General features: G+C 45.3%; 1 protein-coding gene and 1 long non-coding RNA gene across 5 annotated transcripts in view; both read right to left on the bottom strand.

Annotated features, from left to right (window-relative positions):
- Positions 1-25,921, bottom strand: part of Hsf2bp (heat shock transcription factor 2 binding protein) — a 94,467-nt gene that overhangs the window by 25,719 nt on the left and 42,827 nt on the right. For all 4 annotated transcript variants that reach the window (XM_013504964.1, XM_013504957.1, XM_013504978.1 and 1 more), the window contains exons 6-7: positions 25,497-25,614; positions 11,022-11,125 (exon numbers count right to left, since the gene is read on the bottom strand). In XM_013504964.1, the coding sequence (XP_013360418.1) occupies positions 11,022-11,125; positions 25,497-25,614 (222 nt within the window). The remainder of the gene's footprint in view (positions 1-11,021; positions 11,126-25,496; positions 25,615-25,921) is intronic.
- On the bottom strand, positions 5,744-6,527 carry LOC102030275. The gene is made up of 2 exons (XR_259624.1): positions 6,097-6,527; positions 5,744-5,909 (listed from the first exon to the last, which is right to left on the bottom strand). It is a non-coding gene; the product is annotated as an uncharacterized LOC102030275 (long non-coding RNA).

Below are 25,921 nucleotides of genomic sequence, written 5' to 3'. Positions count from 1 at the left end.
GGGCAGGCAGGTGGTGGCAGGGAGACCTAGCCACCTGGAAGGAGGTGGCCTGGATTCACAGGGGACCCACAGGCTTGGGTCAGAGCTGGAACTCAAAGCCAGAACTGAGGTAGGAAACTGCATAGCAAGCAGGATGAATACTGCTTCACGGTCACCCCGGCAGAAGGAAAACTAGACACAGTCTCTCCCCAAGCTCGAGCTGCACGGGCCTCCTACAGCAGGGAGAGCCGAGGCCGAAGCTGAGGGGAGCAGGCAGGTGGGCATTTGATAAAAGGAACTGTCATCCAAGGAGGTTAAAGTTCTCTTCCCCAGAAACTGAAAATTATAAAGCCCTGATAAAAAAATAAAGTAGACACAAATAAATGGGACAACATTCCATATTATGAATTGCATGAGTTAATACTGAGCTGGGTGTTGGTGGCACACAACTATAATCCCAGCATTTGGGACGCTGAGTCAGGAGGATCACTGTAAGCTCAAGGCCAGCCTGGACTAGAGTTGAAAAGAAACTACAGAACTCAAAAAAAAAAAAAAAAAAAAAAAAAAAATTAAGAAGTCAATACTGCTAAAATGTCCATATTACCCAAAGTGATTCACAGATTCAATGTATTCCCTATCAAAATTCCAAGAGCATTTTTCCATAGAAATAGAAGAAAATCTAAAATTTATACAGAACCACAAAAGACCCCCTAAAAGCCAAAGTATCCTTGAGCAAAAAGAAAAAAGCAGGCATCCCACTTTCTCATTTCAAATTATATTACAAGCTGGGCATGGTGGTGCATGCCTATAAGCACTCGGGAGGCTGAGGCAGGAGGACTGTTGTGAGATCCAGACCAGCCTGGGCTACAAAGTGAGCTCAAGGCCAGCCTGAAACGCATAATGACACCCTGTCTCAAAAAGGCAAAAAAAAAAAAAAAAAAAGAGAATGAAACTAGATCCTTACCTTATACCATATGTAAAAAGCAACTCAGCATGAATTGAAGACAGAAACAAAATCTGAGACTTTAAAACTCCTAGAAGAAAATACAGGAAAAAAAGCTTCTTGCTGTTTGTCTCGGTAATGATTTTTTTTTTTTTGGATATGACACCAAAAGCACAGGCAACAAAAGCAAAAATAAACAAATGCAATTACATCAGACTAAAAAGCTTCTACAGAGAAGAGGAAACAAAAAATGAAAAGGCATCCTAAAGAATGGGAAAAACGTTTATAAACCATTCGTTTGAAAAGGGGTTAATATCCAAAATACATAATGAATTCATTCAACTACATAAGAAGAAATAACCCAATTAAAAATGGGAAACAGACCTGAGTAGACATTCTTCCAAAATATTTAAGGCAGCCAACATGTAGTACATGAAAGAGTGATCTCTGCTCATGGACATAAAACACAAAATCACAATAAGATAGCATTTATACCTGTCAGGATGTCTATTACTAAAAAAATAAAAACAAAAACAAACAAACAAAAAAACCCAAAAAAACTAAGACAACGCTCAGGATGCTGAGGCAGGAGGCTCACCTGAGTCCAGGAGTTCAAGGCTGTCCTGGGCAACACAGGGAGATACTATTTCAAATTAAAAAGACAATCAAACAAGATAATGTTGGTGAGGATGTGGAGGAAGGGAGCCTGTGTGTCCTACTCTTGGGAATATAACTTGATGTAGTCACTATGAAAAAAAGAGTATGAGGTTCCTTAAAAAATTAAAAACAGAATTATTGTGTGCTCACTTTTTTTTTTTTTGGTCTTTTTGAGACAGGGTCTCACTATGCAGTTCAGGCTGACCTTGAGTTCACTTTGTAACCCAGGCTAGCCTCAAACTCCCAACGATCCTCTTGCCTCAGCCTCCTAAGTGCTGGGATTACAGGCATGCGCCACCATGCCCGGCATCTGCTCACTTTTGATTATACAGTACACCCAAAGGAAATGCACTCAGGACCTCCACGAGACCTCTGTACCCTGTGTGTGATGCAGTATTACTCAATGGCCAAGATATAAACATTTAAAAGGCTGGAGATGTGGCTCTGTGTAAAGACCCTGAATTCCATGGGAACTGTAAGTGAAATAAGCCAGACGCAGACTAAATACTGCATGATCCCACATGTGAGATCTAGAAGAGCCAAACTCCCCAAAGCAGAGTAGACGGGAACAGCCCCTCCTCCAGAAAGACATCCCTTAGAACTGCGCAGTGGGAGAGCCGATAGGTAATAGACTCCGGTTTGTTTGTCTGAAATGTCTTTACTTCACCCTTGCTCGTGAAAGACATGAGGAGAAAGGTGTACACAAACTGGAGTGCCAGTTATCTTCTCTTACATGAAGCCAGTGTGTTGCTGCTGTTACGGGGGACAGTCAGTGTGACGGTCCCCCACAGGTTGACAGCTGTGAGGATCTTCTCCACCTTTATTCTGCATCTCATGGTGATGTCTAGGTGTGCCTCCCTTGATTGATCCTGCTTACAACTAGGTGAACTTCTCAAATTAAGGTTTGGTTCTTTCATCAGTGTGAAAGATTTCCCAGCCTTTACCTCTTCAAATGTCACTTCTGTACCATTCACATGCCTGTATTTCCACAACACTGATTGGTGGTAGGATGAGTTCTTAAGTGTCTCCTCTGTACCTTTCTCTTTTCTTTTCTTCTTTTTTTGTCTTTTTGAGACACGGTCTCGCTATGCAGTTCTGGCTGGCCTTGAGCTCACTTTGTAGTCCTGGCTGGTCTCAAACTTGCAATGACCCTCCTGCCCCAGCCTTCTGAGTGCTGGGATTGCAGGTATGTGCCACCATGCCCGGCTACTCCGTATCTCTTATCTGCTCATGGCATCTATCTCTGTCTCTTGTACTTCATTCTACCAAATTTCTGCAGATCTATTGATTTGCTTATCTCTTCAACTATGTACAATCTGCTATTAAATTGGTCTAGTAAACTTATAATTGCAACTAACTATAATGCCTGTTTCTAGAAACATTATTTGATCTTTTTTCAGATCTCTGAACTCTTTATTCATAGGTTAATCCCTTCTGGGTTTTGTTTTTGTTTTGCTTCTCAGCGCTTGGGATCAAAGCTGGGGCTTGGCACACACTCTACCGCTGTGCTGTACTCCCAGACTCATATTAGTTCTTTACATATATTAAACTGACTTCTTGGGGCTAGGAATTTAGCTCAGCGGCACAGCGCCTGCCTGGCAAGTGCGAGGTTGTGAGTTCGATTCCCAGTACCGGGGGGCGGGGGGCGGCGGGGAACAACTGACTTCTTTTATATTGGCCTGCTAGTCCCCATTACTGAAACCTTCTGCAGGTCTGATGATGCAAGCCTATTGTTTCTGCTGGCTGTCACTGATAATGTTTGCCCTTCTTTTTGTAATTTTAAGATTTGAGCATGGACCTTGGGATACTATCTGTAAGAATTCTTTAAGGACCTAGCAAAAGTCAAAGAATCTTCCAGAAAGGATTTACATTTTTCTCTAAATGGGACCTGCATTAGTCAGGATTCTCCAGAGAAACAGAACCAAGAGGACGTGAGAATGGATGAATGGACGGATTGGCAGCCGGACAGAGATAAAGCGATTCATTATGAAGATTGGCTCACACAATCACAGGCCTGCAAATCCCAAGATCTGCAGTCAGGCAGCCAGCCAGCTGGAGACCTAGGGGAGCTGATACACAGTTCCAGGCTGAAAGGCAGAAGGCCTGGGACCCAACAAGAGCTGCTGCATTTGAATCTAAGGGTAGGAAAATACTGTGTCCCAGCACAAGTAACCAAGAAGGAAAGAGCTGCCTCTTACTCAGCGTTTCTGTTCTTCTCATGTGGCCAACTGACTGAGAGAGGCCCACCATACCAGGGAGTGCAATCTGCTTCTTTGAGTCCACTGACTCCATTGTTAACCTGCCCTGAAGTACCCTTGTAGATACCCAAGAACATTTGACCAAATGTCTGGACACCCATGGCCCGTAAGATTGACACACAAAATTAACCCTCACAAGGGCCTCCCAGGTGGTTTAACATAAAGCTTCAAGCCTCCATGAGAATCAGCCTATGCTTACTAATTTTCAGGAGATACCTCCCTCCCCCCCACCACTATGCTCAATTCCAGGTCAAAGCAAGTCACTTTCCTCAGAACCCACAGATTGGGGCCTGGGGTTTTTGCCTTACCCTTACACTGCTAGAAGCACCCTTGGGAGTTCCCTATTAGACTATCACTGGGTAGACCCTGGCTTTGGTTTCTGTTCCCTATGCCCTGTGAACCATGAAAACTAAAGGTCAAGTTTGAGGAAGAAGCTCAGTTCTCTGTTAACATCTGTCCTCCACTTCCACGTGGCTTTACTGCTCTGGATATAACGATGTTTTTCTAGCTCCAAGGAACATTTTTAAAATGTTTTCTGGGCCCCACCCAACACCTTTTTCAGTGAGGAGAGATGGCAGGAGTCTACTCCTCCACACCCCTTACTCCCAACCCATGGCCTGGAGGGAGCGGCACTTGTGATCTGATCCTGGTATGTTCTGAAAGCAGAGCCATCAGGATTCCCTAACATACTGGGTGTGGGTTATGAGAGATAAAAAGGAGCCAAGAATCCCCGGAAGGTTTTTAACTGCTTGAAAAATTAGAACACAGAGCTGTAATCAGCTGAGACTGGGAAGGCCCTGGGTAGTGCTGGTGGGGGAAGACTAGGAGTTTGGTCTGAACAGTCTACATTCATTAGTTGTCCACGTGGAGATGCTAAACAGACAGCTGGTCTGGGGCCTGGGAGGAAGGTCTGCTGAACACAAGTCTGGTAGAATTTGGTCACTGCTTCGTATCACTCAGATGTCAGACAGAGAGCACATGCCTCCACACACGCTCGGCACTGTGACACAGGCAGGAAACACGGCAGCACAACTACCAGGGTGATCATAACACTGTTTGCATTAGCAGTTACATAACATGTGGCCACCATCCCAATACACTCTGTCCTTGTCAGCTATTTGCTAGCGTTCTATGCCAGTTCTGTGGCTTAAGAGGAATGTGAAGAATGTGGGCCAAGCCTGGGAAAAAGCCAGCCATGTAGATGAATAAAGGAGGAAAATGAAATGCAGCAAAGGTTAACAGAAGGGAGAGGATCTGGTCAGGGATGATGAACAGCTGGCCCCAAAGCCTGCATTACAGAGGTCTGGATGCTCAGAAGTAACTTCTAGGCAAAGCAAAATAAAGGAAGTGAGTTTCCACTGTAGCACCAAAACTTAGATTAGAAATAAAATGGAAAATGAACACCTATTTGATACCTACTACTATTAGCTTTTAAGACTTGGAGGTAGAAATCTCTACTTTACAGATCAGAAAAGCAGGGTGCTAAAAGGTTAGCTAAGTACAAAAGCAGTCACTCAGATCTGGGCTTAGTGAGTGTAAAGTCTGTGTTCTTTAAGTACATCAAATTTCCTAATGGGAAATGGAGAAAGTAGGAATTTACTGTGAGGGATAACAAGATCTTTTCTTCCAGATCTTCTAAAAATTAAGATTCTTTAAGAGTCTCGTATAGTTTCATCAAATTGATCTACCTAAAAGCAGCCGGTGTTAGATCCTCTCCTGGCCCTAAGCAGCCATGACCGCCGAGCTCCTGAACATGCCAGTGTCAAGGAGCACACAAAATTTTTCAGGAAACTATTTTGCTCCTATTTTCCTATCCTGTGATAAAACACGTACTCACCTTTCTAAAACACATAACAAAATTTTGGACCAAATTTAAAGTTAAAGTAATTTAATACATAACTAGCAGTCAAACGCCATGGGCCTGAGGCCTTTTTTTTATTTGATTTTAGCACGAACAATAATGAAGATACCAAGTAAGATGACCTCGCAATGGGTTTGTAGGTTCTGGGCCATGCTCCCGTCTTCAAAGAAGGAGATTATCTTATCTGCATGGTAAGAAAGCCTGTGAGGCCCTGGAAGCAGAAAGTTGCATTCAGACAGTTTAACAACTACCCCAGCTGCTCTGGACTCCAAGTTAAAGCAGGAAAGCCCCACCACATCAAAGACCCCGATCTCTACCAAGTGTCCAGAAGGGCAACTCCTGGGTTGCTTTCTGCTGACAGAGCTGAGTGAACGAGGATGCGCACAATTTTCACTCACCCCAGGAACATTTCTTGAACAGCAAGGCTAGAAAGTTCGCCTATGAGGAGAAGAATAGCTTGCAGAAGGCTGCTGAGGTATCGCGGGCAGCAAGGCAGCCTGAACAGACTCGAGCATTCTGTTTCCGGGCAGCTGTCACTGCAAAGCCAAGCAAAGCCTGGCCCAGGGGCAGCTGGAAGGACCCATCACCCAGATCAAAGGCTTCCCTCCTGAGGCACTGCGTGCTGCGCAGAGAGCGAGTAGCTTGGTGTGGGGTCAGGGCTGAACCAGGCAGAGCTGAGGCCCAGCTGCGGTGGCAGAGACTAGCGAAGGGGCACACTGCTTGCCCAGCATGTGTGACGCTCTGGGCTCTATCCCCAGCACTGCCAAAAGCAAACAGACAAAGAACAGCAAGCAACTTTGCCTCTGTGTGTCTCGGCCTCTCATCTACGAAACAGAAACAGGAACACCTCACCTGGCCTTAAAGGGGGCCCGACAGGGCACTCGCGTGACGTGAAGCACTTACAGCTGTGACTGGCACTCAGCAGGGTCTTCTCGTCCAACGACTCCCTCCCTCTCACCACCGCCCTCCCTGGAAACCGCCACTCTCCTCTGCCAGCAGAAACCCCCACTCACTTCACGATTCCAAAGAAAAGCTGTCCGATCAAGTAGTCAGCCCTGAGGGTGGAGCATTATCATGGAATACAAGTTTAGCTCCTGGACCTGTCCTCAAACTGGGGAACCTCTGGGGTTTGCTCTACTTGGGAGCTGACAAGGGACCTGCTGTAGTTTGAACAGAAAACATACTGCCAGTTTGATGCTGGCAGAAAACATACATTTTTTTTTTTTTTTTTCTTTTTAGGTACATTGAGTTGAATCTTAGCTACATGCCCAGGACTTAAGATTTTATTTATTTAGTTTCTTTTTTTTTTCTTTTTTTAGACAGAGACTTGCTAAGTTGCCCAGGGTGGGCTCACACAGGTGATCTTCCTGCCTCAGCCTCCCAGAGTGCTGGGATTACAGATGTGTGTGACTATGCTGACAAGACACTGATTCTTTTTTTTTTTTTTGGTCTTTTTGAGACAGGGTCTCATCCATGCAGTTCAAGCTGGTCTTGAACTCACTTTGTAGCTCAGGTTGGCCTCAAACTCGCAATAATCCTCCTGCCTCAGTCTCCTGAGGGCTGGGGTTATAGGCGTGCGCCACCACACCCGGCAAGACACTGATTCTTGCATCTGAGACAAAGAACTTTCAACCACAACCATGCCTGAGTATCATTCAGCACGTGTGCTGGTTCAGGAGCCAATGCCATAGGTCCACACAGGCTAGAGGCTGAATCACAGCAGAGGAAACCACAGCCAGCGCGGCCTAAGCCCTTACACGAGTGGCTAGTCTGCCCGACTAACTAGAAGTCCTGCCCTGTGCCCTAGGGGAAACATTATCTCTGAGCTCAGTGCAAAGGCCTTGGATTCAGTCCCCAGAACTGCAAGAAAAGCTGGTAAACAAGTCCACTGCCCTGGAGGCAGACAGTGTCTCTACCCTCTAGGGAAGCTCACTCTACACACACTCCTGGAAAGACAGCAGAAACCAAGTCTGTCCTCTGCCCACAGATCGTGAGCAGGAGAGGCGCTGTGTCTCTGAGACACCTGAGAAAGTGGGGAGGCGCCTGCCAGTCTCTGGGCTGGAAGACTCCCTATAGCTAAGACCTGAACTGTTGACTCAACCAAAGCCCAATGAAAACTCGGATGGGAAAGTGTTTGGTAGAGAATGAAGAGTTAATTTTCAAATTCAAGTGGAAAGAGCAATGGCTTAGCAACAGTCAAAAGTTAACTTAGATAAAAATGAACAAATCTGGAGAGGTCATGCTACCTGAATTAAGATTTATTACAGAGCCATCAAGCCTCACTGTACACTATGGGACAGGCACAGTGATGTAAAACTAGATCAGCAGAATAGAACGGGCCCCAAACTAGCTGCCAGCTATCCTGTCAGCTGATGCTCAATGCAGGAGCAAAGATGGTTCACAAGAGAGGAGTCTCTAACCAGTGGTGCCGGTCAAACAAATAGCTTTATACTAAAGAAGCCAAAAGATACCTCTTACCACATACCAATGTCAAATCAAATAGATCCTGTACATAGATGTAAAATGAAAAACTATAAATCTGTCAGCGTTAGGTCCCTCACATTGTACCCCGCCCAACTTGAAGAGAAAAACTCCGACAGACAACCAGTCCGTTCAAACAGGAAGCCCCCTCACTCAAGTGGAGTGACTAAAGTAAATCTGTTTATCAGGATGGTTCCCAGGCCTGGTTCTCAGGCTTACAGGAAATCTCGTAAGTCTACAGAATGCAACGTTGTAAATCAGCAACATGCCGATGTCCTCCTGCACTTCCCTCCCCCAGAGGCACCAGACCAACCAATCACCCCTGAGAAACTTAAATTTTCCACCTTCCTTAGTGGAATTTCCCCCTCCCATACCTAAAATAGTCTATAAGATAGGCCCCTTTCCTTTGTTCGGGGCCAATGGCTTTCTCACCCTTGGCCCAGGCTGCACCCAGCCTGAAATAAAGATATCTCTGTTTGCTTCAATCCTGCCTGTCCTGCTGGTCTCGATCGCTCCTTGGGGTCTAGCCTGATAGTCAAGAGAAAAAAACACATAAGAAAACCTTTGAGACCTTGATTTGGGCAAGGATTCCTACACTAAAAACATGACTTGTACAAGAAAAAGTGACAAACTTTACCAAAAATCAAGATCTGCTTTTCTTTCTTTCTTTTTTTGGAGGCAGCATCTCACTATGTAGCCCAGGCTGCTCTCGAACTTACAGTGATCCTCCTGCCTCAGCCTCCTGAGTGCTAGGATCATAGATGTGCGCCACCATGTCTGGCACAAGATCTGCAAAATATGCTCTTAAGAAAATGATAGCCGGGCATGGTGGCTCACACCTGTAATCCTAGCACTTGGGAGGCTGAGACAGGAGGATTGCTGTGAGTTTGAGGCCAGCCTGGGCTAAGTGAGCTCAAGGCCAGTCTGAACTGCATAGCGACACCCTGTCTCAAAAAAAGAAAATGAAAGACAAGCCATAAAGTGGGAGAACATGTTTTTCCCATGCACCTGACGATGGATTCATATGTAGAGCACAACAAGAACCATGAGTACGCCACATCAAGAACTAACTCAATACTGCTGAAGTAGCAAGAGAACAACACTTCATCCAAGACAGGGAGGGCAAAGAAGCCCATGACAGATGCCCAGCACCATCAGTAGTAAGGAGACACAAACTGAACTATGGCGTGGTGCACCCCCCCTTCCTCGAAGGTCTAAGACCAAACAGAATGATCAGAGCAAGCGCTGACAAGGATATGCTGCGACCAGATTCTAATACACTTGAGCCCATCCCGTGCAGCTTAAGGAGATCCTGTCTCTAAGCAGAATAAAAGGAGTGCAGCGAAGTGGTAGAGCGCTTATCTCACATGTGCAAGGCCCTAGGCTCAATACACAGCACCACAGCAAACACAGCCCAGCTGCTCCACTCCTAGGTATTTACCCAAGACAAATGAAAACACAAGTTATATCCTGAGACCTGCACAAGAATGCTCGTGGCAGCTGTATCTGTGATCGCTTCATGGTAGACAACTCGAATGCCCAACCACGACAGCTGAATAAATATACATCAATTGTGCTCCATCCACACAGTGAAATACTACTTAGCAATAAGTAATAAAGTCTCCACACACACAACATGGGTGGCTATCAGAATAATTATGCTGAGTGAAAGAAGCTAGCCAACAAAGAATATCAACTATACAGTTTTATTTATTTAAAACTCCAAAAACTAAACTGCAGCACAGAAAGGAGGTAAGTGGCTCTCTGGAAAGCAGGAGGCAGAGGGCAAAAGGCAGGGCCAGAAAGGGGAAAATACCTCTCTGGGGTGATGGGTTTGCGCATTACCTTGACTCCACGTATGATTTACAGGTAGTTATTTATATCAAAATTTACCAAATGTTCATTTTTAAAAATATGCTGGAAGAAAAAAAATAAGCATTCCCCACAAGCAGAATTGAAGTTCAAAAAGAGATCTTATTATGAGAAAATAAAGAAAGTCAATGTGTTCACATACTTGAAGGAAAAGTACAACTACATGCATTAAATACAGTGTAAAATTATAGTGAAACTGGAACAAAACTGCAGGTAATAAGGGCAGAGGAAAAGGAGTCATAAAGATAGATTTTTATTTTCAAGACTCACTTGTGGTACTGGGGATTGAACCCAGGCCTCACTCATACTTAGGCAAGTGTTCTACCACAGACCCAGACCCTTGGCCCCAAAGAAGATTTACCTACACACACACACACACACACACACACACACACACACACAGATATAAAACATCAGCACTATAATAGCATTCTGCTTTCACCCAAATTCTTCAACAATGGGACTCCTTCCACATACAGCACTGCTGGTTCAAGAATATGCAGGCTGATGCTGATTTATGAGATAATCCTTTTCCCATTACAGCTCACGAGCAATCATAACTAAGTTGAAAGCAATACTTGAGAATTATAATCAGAGATTACTTAGCATACCAATGATTTTCTAGAGTTTGAAGTCATTTTTAAATAACTAGCATGTAACATCTATCTCGCTATGCCCCCACCCTTTGTGCTGGGGATTAAACTCAGGGCCCTTGCACATGGCTACATATCTATCCCTTTTAATTTTGAGACAAGTTCTGGCTAAATTTCCCAGGCTGGCCTCAAACTTGCAATCGTCCTGCCTCAGCCTCCCAAGTAGCTAGGATTACAGCTACCACCACGTGCCACAATGCCCAGCAGAAATAACATCTTGAGATGATCACACCTGATTTTTAATGCACTGACACCTCCTCCTGCTGCAGAGGTACAGCACACAATGGTGCAAGGAGTGTGCAGATATCAGCACTTACCACTCAAAAGCCACCACAGCAAAGGGATGAATCCAGGGCTCTCACTGATGTATTTTAAGCCTTTCAAATTGATGCTCACATTGTACAGGGACATCAGCATTAACCTGAAATGCAAAAGGAAATGGTGTTGATGTGCTGGTCCTTCTTAACTCCATCTCCTCCTCCAAAAGACCTGAAGGCTTCTAGAGGTTTACTCCTATCTCAGATGTCCAGAAGGATAGGTCATACAGTGAGTGGAGGCTACGTGCAGTGATCATTCACGAGGCCAAGGGAGTATGGGAAACTTTAGCAAGGGCACCGTGATGCCCCCTTTCAAGGACTCACATAATACAGTCATGCAGGCAGAGAAGGTCCCAGGGAAACCTCACACTCTATAGTTCACAATTGCTCACACCTCCTTTAATATCAGGCCTAAAAAATACAAGAGGACCTCAGCTCATAAGTGTACAGTACTCTCACAGTTCAATGCATCCATCTACCATCTAATAGTACCTTTTTATTCAATGAGTGTGACACATGACATTAGGCAGCAAGGTCAGGCCATACAAAGCTACTTGATCCACAGCATGAGGGATATGGACTATCATAACCCTCACCACCCCAAACAGCCAACAAAGTGGTCTCCTTAGTGTTGGAGACCACTGCGAAGCAGCTCTGAGCAGGATTTAATATTAACCAATTGGCTTTTCATGTTTACGTGTGAGGTTGCCCGAGGCCTAGGCCCTTGTCTGGAGATGGGTAGCTGACTCACAGTAAGCAAACCTCTATGAATCACTGGTCCCTGCTGAGGCCTGTACTGGCCTGTGAAGTTGGGATGCCTCAAAGGACAAGATAAGGCCACAGCTGAGGACATTTGACTCTAACCCCAATTAACTAAAAGGAGACTGTAGCTGCAGACTTCTCACTCCTGCAGTGAAGGCCTTCTTGGAGATAACATAGTTCTCCTAAATTAACATAACCTATTACAGGGGCTGGGGATCTAGCTCAGCAGCACAGCACCTGCCTGGCAACCACAACGTCATGAGTTCGATTTCTGGTACTGGAAAAAAAAACCAAAAACAAAACAAAAAAAAGTGAACATAACGTATTACTTGGAGAAGTCCTTAGAGGGATTCCCAAGTCCTGCCCAGATTCTTGCATTTTCTTCAGTATTCCCTCCTTTGCTTAAAAACCTAATAAATACGGGCCACCCAGAGAAGTTCTCTGTCTTAACTCAGAGAATCCAGAATTCTGTGAGAGGGTTTGGATCCCCCTGGAGCCCTGAAAACATTTCACTTGTCTTGTTTATTTAAGTCTTTGCTGTCCACTCGTTTGGGAGATTGTAGGCCTGATCACTCCACAATAACTAGGGGATAATACTAATGTGATACCTTAGCAACTCAGGATTGTACACACTGTCTCAGGAACTGAATCACAATTGGAAACACCGAATCCAATGGAAGTTAGAAACCACAAGACTTTAGCTTCTGAAAATGCTGCAGAATACAAAGACCCCAGACCCCTCACATTGCAAAGCAACAAAAAAGGGTAGACAAGTATTTTGTAAAAGCTTCAAAATAACCAACAGGTTTACAAGAAATGAAGGGAAACATCTCTGATCAAGAACAATGTGGGAAGTCAATACAAAATAGATCTCAGAAGCCTGGAAATTTAGTCATCAAGGCTTCATGCAGCGGGAGAGAAAGGAAAGCTTGAGAAAAACAGACAGGCATTCAGATCACAGGCCGTGCAGAGAACCAGCAAAGAGTCAGTGTTAAAGCATAGCACAAACGCACTGTTGGTGGGCCTGGAAACCTGTACACTGTAATAGACTGCAGCTCTGGTATGGTGCTTCCCCAGCCTCCTGGACACTACAGGACAGGCTCCTCCTCTACCTGGTCTTCAGAGTCCTCATCAACACAGCAGTAACAGAAGTGAGTTCATAATGCACATCCAAGAAAACTCACAAAATGTGCCAGATTGTACAAGTAACAGCCAGCATGAGGAACCACTGACAGAGCCAGAACCCAAAGTTCTCAGGTGTTAGAAGCAGCAGCTATAGAACAGAAGAAACAGGTATGTTTATTAAGTGAAAATACATTTAAAATAAATTAAAGCGCTGGGCATGGTGGCACATGCCTGTAATCCCAGAACTTGGGAGGCTGAAGCAGGAGGATCATTGCAAGTTCGAGACCAGCCTGGGCTACAAAGTGGGCTCAAGGTCAGCCTGAACTGCATAGAGAGACCCTGCCTCAAAAAGACAAAAATAAAATAAAATAAAATAAAATAAATTAAAGCATGATCAAAAAGGTAGGGCTATCATTATGAATAACCAGGCAATTAAAAACTAATGGAACTTACAAAAATGGAAACTGCAATAAGCTAAAATGCAAGGTAACTGAACACATGGGAAAGGAGAAATACTAAAGAGCAAACAGAGCAAAGAAAGAACAATGGATGAGAAAGTCTACAGCGAGAAAGTTCAACATGCATCCAATTGGGGCTCCACAAAGAAAAAGCAGAAAGAACGGTGGAGGAAAAAGTTTTAAAATCATCATGGCTGAGGCTTTTCCAGAAATGAGGAAACAAAACCCCTCATAACTCAGAAATCATGGTAAGATCTCAAGAAACACAAAAATACAAATCTATACACACGGCACTCTAACTCGACATCAAAGATAGAGGGTTTTAGAAGCAACCTGAGAAAAAGGGGCAGTGGTGGGCCACTGGGAGCTGGGCTCTCAGGAACACGGGTGAGGCTGGAAGGTGGGGAAAGCACACTTTCAAGAAGAAGAGAAAGTAACAGCAGATTCAGAGTGGTAAATCCACCAAAATTATTTCCAGCAAATGAGGTAGCGTAAAAATATTGTCAAAGAAAACCTCAGGTTTTACCACAAACAAACCTAAACTTACAGAGTTTAAAGGACAGACATTGAAACCAGCGAATGGATCTCAGAAGAATGTTGTGAGCTACCAGGAAAAGTAACAAGTAAAGGTGATGTGGGTAGAGGGAAACAAACACTGCGCTCTAATATACAGGGACCTTGTGGTTCCAGCAAGGCGAGGAGCACTCAACAAATGCACAAGGCCCAAGACACAGGTATAAGGGCATTTTGTAGCCCTTCTTTGGGCCAAGAGACTAGAAAAGCATTGATTACTTTCAAGTACATATCAATATACCAACACATACTTTAAGTGGGGGCCACTCACTGAGAGACAGAAACAGAGGCAAACCTGTCTACAGCCATACCACCCTGAAAGCGCCTGGTCTTGTGTGATTTCAGAAGCTAAGCAGGGGCAGGCCTGGTTAGTAGCTACATGGAAGAAATAGAGGCAAACTTTCAAGACCCTAAGAAAGTCAATAAACCCAGAAAGGTCTCTGTGAATTTAAGAGGAGAAAGGTAGGAAAGGAAGAAAGGTGTGAGGGGTCAGAAAAGGAACTCAGGGCTGGGGAAATAGCTCAGTAGCACAGCACCTGCCCGGCAAGTGCAAGGTCATAAGTTTAATTCCTGGTATCAAAAAAACAAACTCAAAAATTATAATAGAAATAAAACATGATGGAAGAAGTAAATCCAAATATTTCACAACTGCATATATTAATGGAAGAAAATTCCCAGTAAAAGCCACAAATGACTGTTAGACTGAATGAAAAACAAAACCTAAATATCTTTTAAAAACCACACCATGAAGCTGGGCATGGTGGCTCATGCCTATAATCCCAGCATTCAGGAGGCTCAGGCAGGAGGGTTGTTGTGAGTTCAAGGCCAGCCTTGGCTACAAAGTGAGCTCAAGGCCAGCCCCTGAACTGCATAGCAATAGATACCATGTCTCAAAACAAACAAAAAGCCACACCTAACACAAGGTGACACAAATGGTGATGTGAGCACTAGCACAGACATACCAAGCAAATACTAACAGAAACAGAAGACAGAGGAGAAGACTGAGGCAGCTGTACGAATAGAAAAGAAACAGCCTTAAGGAAGACACATTTATACAGACAAAGAAGGTAAGTATATGACATTAAAGGTCTAGTTCATTAGGAAGATTATCACTCTAAATTTGCAAGCATCTAATAATACTATATATCTTCAAAATTGTATAAAAGTACAAATGAACAGAGCTACAAAGTGATGAGTCCACAGCTGTTATGGTTTGTGTCTGGATGTCTTCCCAAGGCCTCATACAGTCATGGGGCAGGTTTCTAGAGTTTGTGATTGATTCATGGTCCAATGCTGGGATTATGGGTGTGAGTGCTACACCCACCCTATGATGGGTAGCCTGCATACAATATAAGGGAGGGAAAGAGGCTTGCTTTCTGCTGCTGCTCCTCCCTGTTTGCTCTTGCTGCCTTTCCTGTTTTCCATTGCCATGAACTGTTGCCCTCTGCCATGTGCCACTCTGTCTTGGAGCCAGCCAAGTATGGACTGAAACCTCCATGAACTGTACGCTGAATAAACCTTTCCTTCCTTAATTTTGGGCACTAGGTATTTTGTCTCAGCAACAAGAGAAAAGTAACCAAGACAAAAATAAAGGAAGAATTTAAGACACTGCTTTTAGTACTTCAAACATTAAGTACATGGTCTGATCCATCATGCAATTAAGTAAAAAAAAATTTTAAAATAAATTTTAAGCCAGGAGTGGTGGCACATGCCTGTAATCCCAGCACTCAGGAGGCTGAGGCAGGATTGTTGTGAGTTCAAGACCAGCCTGGGCTACAAAGTGAGCTCAAGGCCAGCCTAAACTCCATAGTGAGACCCTGTCTCAAAAAAATAAAATAAAATAAAAAAATAAATTTTAAAACTTCAACAACATTTGGAAAATTAAAAGTACACCTCTATAAAAACAGGCCAAATAAGAAATTATAGCCAGGTGTGGTGGCGGACGACTGTAGTCCCAGCACTCTGAGAGCCTGAGGGAGAAGGGTGGCAAGTTGAAGCACAGCTAACAATGTCCCATCAGAAAATAAAAAGGGGTGGGCATGCAGTTCAGGGAGAAGGCCCTGGGTTTAACCTCAGCAACCAAATTTAAAAAAAAGGGCTGGTGGATCCCAAGCTCAAGGCCAGCCTGGAGCAAGATCCTGACTCAAAATAAAACATACACAGGGGCTATGGGTTTATCTTCATGCCTATTTTAGAAATGAAAAATAATGAATACACTGTATAAACCTTGTGACGTGTAACTGGCAAAACACATATACAACCCAGCCTTAAATGCTTACTTTAGGAAAAAAGGTTAAAACTTTGGGCTACATTAATGAGAGTAACTTGCATTGGACCAACCCTCCTTCCACTAAGAATAATAATAAATTTTGGACCAAATAAAGAACCCATTGAGGACTGGAGGGTGACCAAAGGTGGAACTCGGAGGCCACACTCCCTTGCGAAAGAAGAGAACATTGTTTAAAGCACAGCATTGCCTAGCATGTGGAAGTCCTAAATCCAACCCCTAGCATGGAAAAAAAAAAAAAGAAAGAAAGAAAGGAAAAGAAAGACAAAAGCAAGGAGTGCAAATCAGCATGGTGACACACCTATAATTCCACCACTCCAGGAGGATGAGGTGAGAGGCTCACAAGCCTGGCAACTGAGCCTAGCTGGGGAACTTAGTGAGATGTCGTCTTAAAATAAAAAATAAAAAAGGGTTGACATGTAGCTCAGTGCAGAGACTGTGGGTTCAGCCTACCGTACCAGGGAAAAAATGGAGGGCAATGATACCAAGGGCTTTGTGGCACGGGGCAGTTGGCAGAAGCCCTGCATAACTAGCAGCTGAGGAAGAAGAAAGTAGGGCCCAGGGTGCCCACAGTGGCAGGAAAGAGAAGAGGAAACCCTGAAAGGAGGAGGTAGGAGGCAGGCAGTAGGAGCTGGTGAGCAGAGTGAGAACTGTGGGTGAGAACTGAGCTGTAGATGCTGGCCTTGATCATCCTGGGGAGGCAGAGCTGTGTTAATCAGGCCAAGCCCATGGCCACTGGGACAAGCACAGGTTCTCTTCAGGAAAAGACATCAGAGCAGATCCCTGCACAAATGTTTTGCAGTGTCCAGCATCAATATTTAACTGGGCGGGGTGGCTGTGGTGCAAAGAGAAAGGCACCTACTTTGGGCACACACTTAAAAGGATGACAAAATATTCAGGGGCTATGATTTTTGAAGTATTGGGTATGAACCTGTCCACTGCTGGGACACAATACCCGACACCCACAATATACAGAGAGGTTTAATTTAGCTCATGCTTTCAGGGGTTCAGTCCATGGTCAGCAGGTCACAAGTGGAAACATCACGGCAAAGCAAAGCTGCTGCATTCATGATGGCCAGGAAGCAGAGCAGGGGAACAGAACCAGAGAGGGACAGTGCAGGGACCAGGCACAGACCCCCAGGGCCACGCCTCCACGACCCATCAGACACACCCAGAAATGTGCTCCACACACCCTCCAGGTGAATCCCCAAACCAGCCAAGCTGACACAGCATCCTACCATATATTCAATAGTCTTTAAAAACTGTAAGTCATGAAAACATTTGATAGTAAGTATTGCATCTGGTGGGTTTTTTTGTTTTATTTTTTATTTTGAGACAGGATCTTGCTAAGTCACTAAATTGTACAAGCTGGGCTCAAATTTGTGATTCTCCTGCCTTATCCTCCCAGACTGCTGAAATTACAGGCATGTTCTACCATGCCTGGCTACATCAAAATTTTGAATATAAATATAATTGGTAACAGTGCCATGCCAAGGCATGCAGGAGCCTAGAGCAAGAATAAATCACTAATAATGATCCGGTCTGTTAATAAAGCACTTATAATGAAGTAAATTATGACACACTCATATACACATGTTGCAAAAAATCTCTGCTTATAGTTTTCTGCTAAAATGTCTAGCCATGTCACTGGCTAGTGTAGCTCCTAGCTGCATTTAAGATAGAAATCAAGACATACACTAGTTCTAAATTTAAAATGGCAGTTTATCATAAAAAAGAAACACAGTTGGCTTCCTTGTAAGCAGCCCAGCCCCAGAAAGACATCTAAGCTGACTATGCCACAGAGAGTCTCAGGAAAGGATAGCAAAGCTGGCCATTCTACAGCCAGGCCCTAACAATATGGGGTTCCAAAGGAAAGGCATTCATTATTCATTGTATTTCTTAAGGAATGGGTGGGGTCTCCACACTGGGGGGGGGGTTCAGTTAACGCACAGGCAGGCACAGGCAGGCAAGCTTGGAAGCTGGGGTCAGCTCCTGGTCAGATCTGTCACCATCACTCTTTATGCCAGTCTCCTCCAATCTGCCCTTGAATCCCACCTTCTTGTCTCAAAGAATATGGCATCTTAATTAACAGCCTGCTTCACTGCCCCCCACTTATCACTAGAAGTTGCAGCTGCGGGTCCTTTTCTCTCAGGCTGCTATGTCAAAGTCCTGCCTAATTGCTTCCGGGCTCCCTTTTTCAAAGCAAGTTCCTTGGCTTGTCTTTATCATCTCACAGCCTAGTACCTAGGCTGGACACAGCAAGGACTCAGCTCCTATATTAGACATGAACCAACGTAAAGGGACTGAGAACCTCAGCATTTTTTTTTTTTTTTTTTGATACCAGGAGCTGAACTCAGGACCTTGTACTTGCCAGGCAGGTGCTTGTGTCACTGAGCTACATCCCAGGCCCCACCAGCATTTTCAAAGTCAATGCTGATGGCATGGAGAAGACAAAGCTATAGGAATCCCTCAAGAACAGGGATTCTCAGTCCTCAAGTTATGACCCTCAGTCTCTCAGCAGGCTACACGGTGAGTCCAAGCAAAGTCCTCTCCAGTTTCACTGACTGTGTCAGACTATCCCCGTAACCTACCTGTGGCAGTACGGAGGGCTGCGCAGGTGTAGGGCTCATGAGGAGAATTTGGAGCATGACTAATTTACTGAAGTCTTTAATCAGTATTGCAAGGAGGGCAAAGTCCAGCTTCACATCACAAATGCACGCAGTTCGAAATCCTCTGTTGTCCCTGGCTGTGTCCATAAAGGCCACAACAGCAGGACTGAGTCACCACAACAGAAGCCTGGGCCCACAAAGCCCCAAATATTTCCTATCTAATGCTTTACAAAAAGTTTGCCCGCTTCCACTTCACAGTATGAAAACAGACAACCCATCTTCTCCAGATCTTGAAAGGAACACTACCATCTGGTGATAACTGCAAGATGGGGCGAACCTCAACAATGTGTCCAGTTGGAATTCTTCATTGACTGCTACTTAGTTTTTAAGGTGGCAAAACGACTCACAAGCTGACAAATTCATTTAAAATTCCTTATTTGGTCAAAATTCATCATCCTTAAAAAATGAATATGGAACAAATGAAACTGTGACAAACACAGCATCACCTGAGATCCCACATCTGTCAGGCTACACTCATAGAAGACCACTGACTTCTAGGGACTGACACAACATTAGCAGAACCCAAACCCAGGACGACTGCTTCCTGTGCAAGTGCTTTCTGGATGACACTTTAATTCCAACCAAAAATATGTACAGTATATGCAATGTATCAAGTTTCCAATTGTCAACTGTTGAGCCAAAGCAAACTGCGAAGAGAGAAAGAGACAGAAAGAAGTACGATGTGCTTTGTCCATGACCAACTCCCCAAGATAAATGCAATCATTATGTGCTATAAATATGTACAGTACTAATAAAAATTAAAATAAAAAACTTTTAAAAAAAGAAATTGCCGTCTGATTCATTCCTTTGGTATTAGAAAGGTTAAAAACAGACTTTGTTTCTCAAGCTAGTGTACTTGAGATTCAAACTTTTTCTTCCAATGACAAAAATGTAGGTAAATTCAGATATCACTTGTAAGTGGCATTGAGTCTTAGCCGCAAGACATTAATGTGCACTGAACTGCTGTAGTGTTGAACTGTAAATTGATAGTGCTGTGAACATCAGTTTTCCTAAAAGGAATTTTAAGGTTTTTGTCCTATCTAGTTTGGTCATTCTATGTATTTTTTAAAGTCTGTCTTAGTTACGTTTCTCACTGCTGAGACAAAATACCTGATACCCCAAGTTAAAGGAGGAAAGGTTCATTTAGCTTTGTCAAGGTTTTAGTCCATAATCAGTGAGCTCCAAGGCAGTGTGGCATAGCAGACAAGCATCTCTGAGTAGAAATAGTTCATGGTGGGTAACAAGGGATGACCACAGTTCTTTCTGTCCCTTTTATCTTACCCAGGCTACTTAGGGTGGGTAGCACTCCCACCCTTAATCCTAGTGCCCTTGATCCTAGCATTGCACTATATAGCAATCCCAGCATCACACATTCTAGATCCAGCCACCTCTGAAAAAACCCCACCTATGACTACATGAGGCTTTCACAGGTGCAGTGGGGGCATCTAGACACAAGCTGTAACAGTCTTGTAACCAATTAACTTACTTTTTCAGCTTTTTAAATAAGAAAAAGGCAAATAACCGAATACAGATAAGCAAACAAGATAATCCTTCAATCTACCAAACAAACTCACATAAGCTTCTCAAACACGGAGAAGATTCTTGACTTCTGTAGTAGTCAGGGAAATGCAAATGTATACTGGACACAGGCCAGATCCTGCCTGTGCTGGGCATGATGTGCACAAGCCTGGTGACCCATGGCTAGAGGGGGCGGGAAAGAACAGGATGGTGATGATAGGAAGCTCCTGACATTTGTCAGACCATCACTGAATGACAAAGTAGAAATGGCAGGGAAAGGAGGTAGGTAGGACCAGCCAAAGGCCCTCACCATGCTAGCCTTGGCTGAGTGAGCCCATGCTGCCTGCAGTTCTGCTGAGTGGTGATCTACAGCAGACACCTGGGAGGCTAACGTGCATGAGAGAAGTTACAGTGCAGTGGGGATGTTGAGACCCAAAAGTTACGCTGCTCCAGCAGGCAGCACACAGTGCCTCAGAGGACCCTCTCGGGTCAGCTGCTGTACCTGGCTACCAGGTGTTCGAAGTTTCTAGGCTTGGAAAGTTAAAAAGAGCATCTTCTAAAACAAAGCAGGTGAACTAGGGCTAGCCAGAAATTATACAGCCTGGGAAGCCATGACACTGAACTAACTGAGGCCAAGTTCCAACAATGTCCTGCTTATTGCTCTATGTGGCCCCACAGTGCAATCAAGTCTAGCCCATAGTAACTCACAGGGCCTATTGAAACCTCAAGGGGAAGCAAAAAGAAGAGGGCATCCTGAGCTAACGCTTCCTTCGGGGAAGATATGTCCAGTCTTGGTGAGGGCAAGGCCACTCACATTCTAGCAGGGCTGGGAAATGTGCTGATGCAGGCCCCATGGTCCTGATGCAGGGCCGCCACAGTACAGGAGAACGTGAAGGCTGAAGAGGGACCAGCGGCGAGGAGAACTGGAACTTCTTGAGGCAAGAAGTGACAGACAATGGAGCAAACTCCCAGCACACAAGAGGCAAGGCAGAGGTGAGAGGATCATTCCCACACAGACAAGCACACACCAACATGCCACATGCACCTCGGACTGAAGAGAAGAAAACAGGGCGAGTGGGTACAGCTGAGGGAGGCAGAGTCCTTCCACTCTGTGGGGCGCTGGGCCACGAGCAGAGGTGCAGCAGAGTGAGGGCTCACCCAGAGCATGTGCCAATCTGCAGACACTGTGGGAAGAGTGGGCAGGACTGAATCGGGGTGCAGAAGATGCTCTGAGGGGAGCTGAGGACGACTAGAGAGAGTGAAATGACGGAAGTGTGCACAGTAGGGGACCTTCTCAAGTATCACATGGCAGCCCGGCTGCAGGGAGGGAAAAGGTGGGCGGCCAAGCTTGTCCTGGGTTGGACACACAGAGAAATGGGATCCCTCCTGGGATCCAACTGAATAAACGGCAGGAAGCCCGGGAGTGGACGCTGTGACTAGGAGGCAGGGCTGCACAGCAGCAGGACTTGGCGGGCACGAGGCTGACCACACCATGACAATGACCGCCCCGGGGCAAGACAGTGCCTGTGACAAAAGCAGCGTGGGCCACAGAGCAGCCCACTGTTGGAGCAGAGAGCACAGCAAATCCTGGAGCTGAGGAAGGCAGGGGACCTTGCCATCAGATTGCTGGGGGAAGCTCCAAGAGCTGAAGATGCAAACGGGGACGGAGAGCCCAAAGCCAGTATTCAGTGATGGAAGGGAGGTGCCTCAATGGTCAGAAGAGGACAAGATGAAAATGGGTGGATGGAGGAGTAACTGGCTGCTTAAACTCTGAAGAAGGCTTTGCATAAGAGTAGATGAGAAATGGCAGCTAGGAGAAAGCTGCCCCCCACCTCTGAGATCAAGGTACCAACTGCTAAAAACGAGTAAGCTTTGATTGCAGAATGGTAATGAAAGCAGAAGCCCCAGGAGAGTTACAGGCAAGGAGGAGAGGCCAAGAAGAAGAGAGGCTTATTTATAGCACAGGAAAGGTCCTGTTCCCGAGGGCTCACGGCTGCGAGTCAGCAAGGAAGGCGCCTGCCAGGGGAGAGCACACCCCCTACAGAGGAAGAGGGAGGCAGCCAGCCAGCCTTATCGGGAGGCACCCAGCCTCTCATGAGGGGAAGACGCCTCAGGCTGGCGCAAGTTAAGATTCTAAGTGGCCAACAGTCTGTATGGAAACTGGGAAGGCTGCTGAGAAAGGATGAAATGGCTCTGCAGGCGATTCCCTACCCAGGGCAACTGACATGACTCACTAGGACCAAAACGCACAGACTCCACAGATGAACCAGAGAGGCTGGCAGAGCCCTAGCCCTCACACAAAGCCTTGCCTTGAAGCTAGAGGAGGGGTCTAGCTGGCCATAAACACCGACCTTGCACAGACCACAGAAGCAAAGGTGAGGATGGATTAACCTCCAAGCAAAGAATTCCAATGCATTACTAAGAAAACCACACACAACAGGAAATGGACAAAGAGCAGGAAAAGGTAACTCACAGGGACGGCCTAGGGGTACAAACATGTGAAAGGTTTCATCCTTGCTGGAAGGAAGGGAGTGGATGGACAGACACACAGATCACATAATGTCCTTCCTAGGACTGTGATAATGAAGACTGACAAGGACACAGGAAACACAGCACACTGGCATGTGCAGGTGAAGTGTGGATGGGCAATACCTTACAAATGCCATGTCCTGCTTCCCAAATGACTCTGGAGTATTTACACAGGTTAGCAAGGAGGGATTTGCCAAGAATGTTCACTACAGCATTATACTCGCAGAGAACCTACAAACAGCCACCTGAAAAGAACCCAAATGCCCATCACTCCGGGAAAGGATAACCCAAATGTTGTATCTACTTTTATATAAGATATCTAAATTAACCAGATCCACAGACAATTGGTACAACCTTACCCCAACAGAAACTATACACATGTGTTGTACTGTAGCATGTATATTACTCCTGTACACAGATGAATTAGCTCAAAACACTCAAACAGACCGGAGTCTGGTCCACACAGGATGGCATAAGCATACCCTGTTTGTTTTTATGGCATGCAGCTACAGATCTTGAACAGAATACTGTACAGGAAGCAGGGAACTGAGGTTTCTGAAAAGTAAAAGTAGCCAGCAAACTCGGAAGGGAAGCAAGATTGGAAGAATGCCAACCAGCAGCTGCCTCTGGCCTCGATGCAGGAGCCCCAATCCAGCAGCTGTACTGCCCATCACAGAGCGCACTGGAAGGTCCAGATCCAGGCCTGAGGTCAGACAGAAGGGTCTGCTGGCAGCACTGTGATGGCAGTGGGGCCACAGGCAGCTCAGCTGAGGGGATCTGAGGGCCTCTGAAGTCCCTTGCTAGATGGACTATGGGCACAGTTACAGTTGCAGCGGCAGCAGCAGTGGTGGCTGCAGCAGCAGCACAAGGGACACCACACCCTGGCATTCTGGGTGGCTGTTGGAAAGGGGAGCCCCGAGGAGCTACAGAGCATCACGGCGCTGTGGAGAGTTAGGGGCTCTGGAAGTGGCCCCACAGAGCTATAAACTCCCTGCACTTCCTGCAGTGCATGTGGATTTCATCATAAGCAGCACCTCAAGCACTCAGAACTAGAGGAGAGGCGCACCCACTTCCCATGCAGGCCCGGGGGGGCGGGGGGCACACAAGAGAGACATGGGCAGACCCAAGGAGCTGGAAATGTCCTGGGTTTTGTTTTGGTGCTGTGACTTGGACAAAGGATGAGATTTACACTGAAAGGCTTTCACTAGAACTCATGACCCAAACCCAACATGGCTGATTACATTTTCTAACAGATTTAAACAAGACCGAGTCTTATAGTATCCCAAATGTCCAGGGTGAACCCCAAATTACTTAGTATGCAAATAAATAGGAAAATTTCAACTCACATGGGAAAAGACAAGAAACATGAAGGCCTGCACAATACGAATGCTGGAGGTATCTCGCACAGATTTTTAAAGAAGCTATTGAAAAACAAAACAACAGCGTTCCAACAAGTAAAGGCCCATATTTGGAATGAATGGTATGACAGGCAGAACCCTAAGACAGCCCCCAAGATTTCCTATCCTGGAACTGGGGATGTCACTCAGTGATAGAGCACTTGCCTAGCATGTGTGAGGCCCTGAGTTCAATGCCCAGAACTGAAAAAAAAAAAAAAAATCAAAAAATTGCCTAATCCCAGAACTATAAATATACCATATCCTTATCATGTTAAATTACCTGGCTTGGGGGATTCTGCAGGTGTAATTAAAGTTACTAATCAGCAGACTGATTACAAGGGTTATTACAAGGGTTTATCCAGGTTTGCCTAATCTAAATACATAGCCCATAAAAAGCAGTGTCACCTAGGAGAGGAAACAGAGGAGAACGTTGGAGAGACTACAAGTGTAAGCACTCGTGAGCCACCGACCTGAGGATGCAGTCCCCACGAGAAGGGATGCAGCCAGCCTGCATGGGAGTTAGTGCCTGAAAGCACCTGGAAACAGATTCTTCCCAGGAGCCTCTAGAAAGAGCACAGGGGTTACCACCTTGATTTGGGGCTTGGGAACCCCCAAGCCGAGAACCCAATCAAGTTCCAAAGACTTGCAACCTACACAACTGTGCTTTATCCACTTGTTTATCATAACTGGTTACACAATACAAATAAATACAGTAAACCCCTGACTTATGGACGGCTTCTGTTCCAGAAGTGTTCCTAAGTTGGATTCATTCATAAGCCAACAAAGTGAGTCATATACAGGACACCTGTGAAAGTTTGCAAATGGAATGTTCGTAAGTCAGGGACTCACTGTGCAGATTTGGGTACCGGGAAGTGGGGCACTGCTACAACAAATACCTATCGAAGTTCATTTTGGGAACATTAATACAATCCTGAAGTGTTATATGACAGTATTTGGGACTCATCGATTTCTCTAGAGTGAGAACATTCCTTTTCTTATTTTTCTAAAATGCAACCTAAGAGACAGCATACCCTAAAACTCTCTAAGCAATTTATTTTTTCTGCCTTTTAGAACTGTTGCTGAATCAACTGTTTACTTGAAGCCCATTCCAAGTAAGATATGCACACTGACAGAAGTGTTAGCTGGTATCCACCTACACTTTGAGTTTGGTGCACTGTCCTGGCTTCAAGTCCCCCAGCAGCTGCAACATGGTGTCCAAGAGCACCCGACTGGAATTAACCAGGAACTCACGGCCACAAGCTATGGCAGCAACATCTGCAACAACAGAAATGAAACACAGTGTCAGGATCACAGGTGCTTTGGAATCTGGAAAATTCTGTCTAGGACAGAGCACTTGTTGTTGTTCTCCTAACAGACCTAAGGAAAACAGATGACGAGGCACTGACAGTGGTGCCACCCCAGCACGAGGACTGGACTACCCCAAGAGTTACTAATGGAGGTGCAGGGTCTGCTTGAGGAGCAAGTGCCTTTGCCAAATACAGAGCAGGGGCCCTCCCTGCCTGCAATGTCACGCAGAGCACCCGACCAGAAGCTGACGGGTCACAGGGAAGGTCGGGGAAAG

The sequence above is a fragment of the Chinchilla lanigera genome, unplaced genomic scaffold (assembly GCF_000276665.1).
Source record: "Chinchilla lanigera isolate Chin_1 unplaced genomic scaffold, ChiLan1.0 scaffold00006, whole genome shotgun sequence".
In the NCBI taxonomy this organism is placed as follows: Eukaryota; Metazoa; Chordata; class Mammalia; order Rodentia; family Chinchillidae; genus Chinchilla; species Chinchilla lanigera.
Note: the sequence above shows the minus strand (reverse complement) of the source record. Positions and strands in the feature narration are given on the sequence as shown.